Source organism: Penaeus chinensis, chromosome 5 (genome assembly GCF_019202785.1).
Source record: "Penaeus chinensis breed Huanghai No. 1 chromosome 5, ASM1920278v2, whole genome shotgun sequence".
Lineage (NCBI taxonomy): Eukaryota > Metazoa > Arthropoda > Malacostraca > Decapoda > Penaeidae > Penaeus > Penaeus chinensis.
Genome location: NC_061823.1, coordinates 38029062 through 38034061, shown reverse-complemented (window position 1 = coordinate 38034061; position 5000 = coordinate 38029062). Strand labels below are relative to the sequence as shown.

At 44.1% G+C, this 5000-nt stretch overlaps 1 protein-coding gene across 1 annotated transcript in view; it reads left to right on the top strand.

The window, feature by feature from the left end:
• Positions 1 to 5000, top strand: part of LOC125025600 (dynein axonemal heavy chain 3-like) — a 20963-nt gene that overhangs the window by 11803 nt on the left and 4160 nt on the right. Inside the window, exons 8-9 of the mRNA XM_047613624.1 lie at positions 1965 to 2166; positions 3228 to 3436. Of these exons, the coding sequence (XP_047469580.1) occupies positions 1965 to 2166; positions 3228 to 3436 (411 nt within the window). The remainder of the gene's footprint in view (positions 1 to 1964; positions 2167 to 3227; positions 3437 to 5000) is intronic.

The following is a 5000-nucleotide window of genomic DNA, read 5'->3' as shown; positions in this document are numbered from 1 at the left end:
ATTATCCTTTTTTTGTAATTTCGCGTTGTCTGCAAACACATTCAGATAACTACCAGGCCTACCTGGACAGAAATAGTAAACATGATTGGCGTCAAGACCGAGGTATTCCGATAGTTTCTCGTCGCCATGTAGAGTGCTTCCCTCTACGGTGACCATCTGTCTTTCATGAGGAAAGTCTTTCATCCATTCGAGGAGTTTGCTTTTTAACTTAGCTAGATAGAGTGATATGTAAATGTCCTTATTAAAGTCTAAGTATACACAATTCACCCAATCGTCTCTCTCTTGCAATATTTCAGAAACATGCCACACAAAGTGTTTTTCAAACCAAAGTGTTTTCAAGTACTTCGACCCACTGTTTCCGAATTATCCTATCTAACAGCTTGCAAACTACACTAGTTAACGAAAAGGGTTTATAATTTCTAGTTTCGTCTGTCGCCGCTCTTATATAAAGGTGTAACATTGACGAGTTTCCAATCTTTTGGTAGTTTTCCTTGTCTCACTGAATTTTGGAATATTAACGAAAACGGAGTACATAGTTCTTCGGCACATTCCCTCGGAACCCACTTAGATATCTCATCTGGTCCCTTTGCTTTAGTCTTGTCTAATGCTTTTATTTAGTTCTTTTTGGGTGTGATATTTTCTATATTTTGATTTGCGTTTGTGCGGTTACTTGCCATTTCAAAGTTTTATCCTGAACGAACACTGACTGAAATATCTCATTAAGGATTTCACACATTTCCTCCTCCTTAGTATAAACGATGTTATTGTCTCTGATGGCACTGATATGGTCATCACGTTTAGTCTTGGTATTTATGTAGTTAAACAAGAGTTTGGTTGATTTGACCATTTACTGATTATATTCATTTCAAAGTCTAATTTCGCCTCCCCCAGGGTTACGGTTTACTCATTTCCTCCTTCTTTATACATTTCATACGCTGTCTGAGATCTATCTCCTCTGAACGTTTTCTAAATGAGCTGTTTGGTGTCTCTCATTTTCTTGCATTTATCATTTAACCACTTTTGGCGCGCGCGCGAGTGTGTGTGTGTGTGTGTGTGTGTGTGTGTGCGTGTGCGTGTGCGTGTGCGTGTGTGTGTGCGTGTGCGTGTGCGTGTGAGTGTGCGTGTGTGCGTGTGTGTGTTTGTGTTGGTGCGTGTGTTGAGTAAGTTTTCATTACTCTCAGTCTGATGAATTAGTATTATTTTTTTTAAATGCAGAAAGCGTTTTTCGAGACACAGAAATATTTCTTATTCACATTCTATCTTTTCCGGGTGCTTGGTAACTGAATATAACATTAGTACAAAAATTAACGTATTCACGAGCTGAAATGAAAACACCTTATGGAATTCAAAGCGTACGCAGTCAATATTTTCCGAAATTTTGTGTCAACAGATGTGGATGAATAGACAGGTGTGTGTGTGTTCATTTGGGATAGTATATTATGGTTCCGTTTCTGGGCCAAGTGGCAGGCAATGACCCTAAATATCATATTGTGGTGAAATTTTTTTGAACTGATGAACATAATTTCGTATAATCGTATCGTATCTGGATAATTGTCAACGCAGGACAAAGTCCAGGATAAATAGAACGTGATTTTGAATCATGTTTATTTCAGGATATTTGCTCTAGAATTAGTTAATAAATATTGATTTTTCAATTTGTAGTGTAGAGAGAGAGCAGAAACAGGCAGACAGACACAGACATTCATACTGACAACCATATAAACAGACTTCACAGACAGACCGACAGACAAATAGCCATATACACAGACAGACCGAAAAACAGACAAACAGACATATAAACAGACAGACAGAGACAGAGAGCAAGCGTAGGACATGATCCCATCCCCTGGAGACCGTCCACCTGAACCCCGAAACCTTTCTGGATCTCCAAGTCCTTTTGCCGCTGCAGCACCCAAGGCACCATCTATGACGAACGTCCTAATGTAACGCCCACCTCGTAACAGGCCGGGAACGACTACAGCGGCGAGTACCAGGAGAAGGACTTCATCGAAAGGGCGGTGGTGGAGGTGGCGGTGACGGTGCGGGGCAAGAAGGTGATATTCCAGCCGCCTCTGCCGGACACGAGGGACCACATTCTCAACTGCCTCAAGGCCATCATCGAGCATAACGAGAAGATTCCGAGGGTCGAGAAGCTTCTGTTCCCAGGTGAGATGATGTGGGTGGATGGGTGGGTAAAGGGAGGGATGGGGGGGGGGGTGGATGGGTAGGCGGGTGTGCGGATGAGTGGATGGGTGGGTGGGTGGATGGTTGGATGGGTAGGTAGGTGGGTGGGTGGATGGGTAGGCGGGTGTGCGGATGAGTGGATGGCTGGGTGGGTGGATGGTTGGATGGGTAGGTAGGTGGGTGGGTGGATGGGTAGGCGGGTGTGCGGATGAGTGGATGGGTGGGTGGGTGGATGGTTGGATGGGTAGGTAGGTGGTTGGGTGGATGGGTAGGCGGGTGTGCGGATGAGTGGATGGGTGGGTGGGTGGATGGGTAGGTAGGTGGGTGGGTGGATGGGTAGGCGGGTGTGCGGATGAGTGGATGGGTGGGTGGGTGGATGGTTGGATGGGTAGGTAGGTGGGTGGGTGGATGGGTAGGCGGGTGTGCGGATGAGTGGATGGGTGGGTGGGTGGATGGTTGGATGGGTAGGTAGGTGGGTGGGTGGATGGAGGGAGGGATGGGTGGGTGGGTGGATGGATGGATGGATGGGTGGGTGAGTGCGTGGGTGGATGAATGGATGGATGGGTGGGTAGGTGTGTGGGTGGATGGCTGAATGGGTTGTTGGGTGGTTGGATGGACAGGTGGATAGGTGGGAGGGCGGATGGGTGGATGGATGGATGGATGGAGAGATAAATGAACTGGTAGATGAGGAGCTCTCTGGTGTAGATAGATAGGTAGATAGCCAGAAGGATAAATAAATGAACTGACATGAGACAGAGAAATATTCATTTATCTGCATGTGCGGGCATTCACTTATACAACCTCCCGATACGACCCAGATACAGACAAAAAGGGAATCCTAACATCGCCCTTTCCCCTCCGCTACCCACCCTCTAATCCGCCCACCATCCAACCCACTAGACCCCCGTTCTAACCCACCCACGCCACCCACCCATCCACGCAACTCTCCCACCCATCCACCCACCTTTTAACACACCCACACATGCCTCTCTCCCGCCCACTGTCCCTGTAACCTACCCATTCACTCCCCCCCTCCCCCTCAGAGATGGGGCGCCGCCGCCTGTACCTCCACGCCGTCAGCCCGGACGAGGAGGCGGTGGCGAAGGTCAAGGGCGAGGTGAGTGACCTGTTCTCCGTCAACGCCCAGGGACCTGTGACCTACGTGGCCTTGTACGACCGCTACACGCACCTGCTCGACGGCACGACGCTCACGGAGGTGCAGGAGTTCATTGACACCTGCGGGATCCTCAAGGTAAGGCGAGGGACGCCGGGCTGGGTGGGGGGAAGGGAGGAAGGATGGAAGGGAGGAGAGAGAGGAAATGAGGAATGAGGGGAGAAGGAGGGCAGGGGAAGATGGGAATGAGAAATGAGAGGAGAATGAGGAAATGAGAAATGAGAGGAGAATTAGGAAATGAGAATTGAATGAGGAAGGGAGAAGAAAATTAAGTGTGAGGTGTGTTATGAGGGCATGAGGAAAGGAGAGAGGAAAATGAGGAATGAGAAGAGAATAAAGAAAAGGGGAGATAGAAATGAGGTCCAGATGTGTAGCGTGGAAGAGATGAGAGAAGTGAGCAACGTCTCAAGTGAGTTGCGCGACAGAAGTAAGAGAAATGAGTGAAATATGTTGATTGGATTGCTAGGTCTCTGTATGCGTGAATCTTATTATCAGGATTTGTTTTAAATGCAGGTAGATCACTGTATCTTTAACCAGCTAGCGCCGGGAATATGTAATGTCAAGTGTAGTTTTGTACTGTGAATTGTCTCTAAAAAAAGATGGCTCCAAAAAAGTGTTTAAACTTCAATAAGTCAATTAGTAGGCCTACATGAGTTTGCGGAAAAAATGTAGTGCTATTAATATCGATACTATCATTTTTTTTATTGACGCTGCGATTATTACAATGTTATCAACAATACTAATAGCAAAAAAAAAAAAAAAAAAAAAAAAAAAAAAAAGATAAACTAAATAAATTAATACAAATGAAAATAAAACGGAAATCAAGGAAAAAAGTAAACGGGTGAAATTAGTAAGAGTAGCAATTGACTCCTTGGTGACTAAGCACTTGTGGAGCTATCTCTGTAAAAACACAATAGATAAATTAAAAGCATAGTGGACATGGCATGTGCGTAGATGTCATCCCCGGAGCCTGGGTTAAAGTAAGACCATTGTGTAGGAGATGAGAGTATAGAGTGAGATTTGTGCGTGTGTTGCGTGGAAATAGTGGGCATTGCACAGGGATCTCTGTTTGCGTGAATACTAGATGATAAGGCGTTAGAGAATCTTTTCAAAAATACCTTTGACTTATACAGAAATACACAGGAAGATAAAAAATACTAAGTATTTTTTACCTTCTTTTAAAATTACGAGTCGTTTTCAACAAGATCTACACTGAAACATTAAGTGCCAGGTGTAGCCTGTAGAGTGTGTGTTTATGCATGAATGGTCGAAGGAGATAGCGAGTTAATTAAATAATTTGAAGTAAATATTCTTAGATTCCAGACCAAATATCACCAAGCTCTCGTCATTTCTTTTCGCCAGATTCCATAGTTCCTTAGAGTAAAGTACCTGTTTCGAATAAAATTACTGTATTTAGTAATGGTCTGTTTTTTTTTTTCTTCTTCTTCTAAATTACTTTAATCATGATAAATACGTATTTTAATGCTCTGTAAAAAGATTGGCTTTATTTGATGTTTTATTTTTTTGCCTTTCATATTTAATAAAATATTTTATTATGTTCAGCACATTTGTGTGAAATGCTATTAAAATGTATTAATCTTAACATATATAACATATATGTAATAGACACACTCGCAAGCAC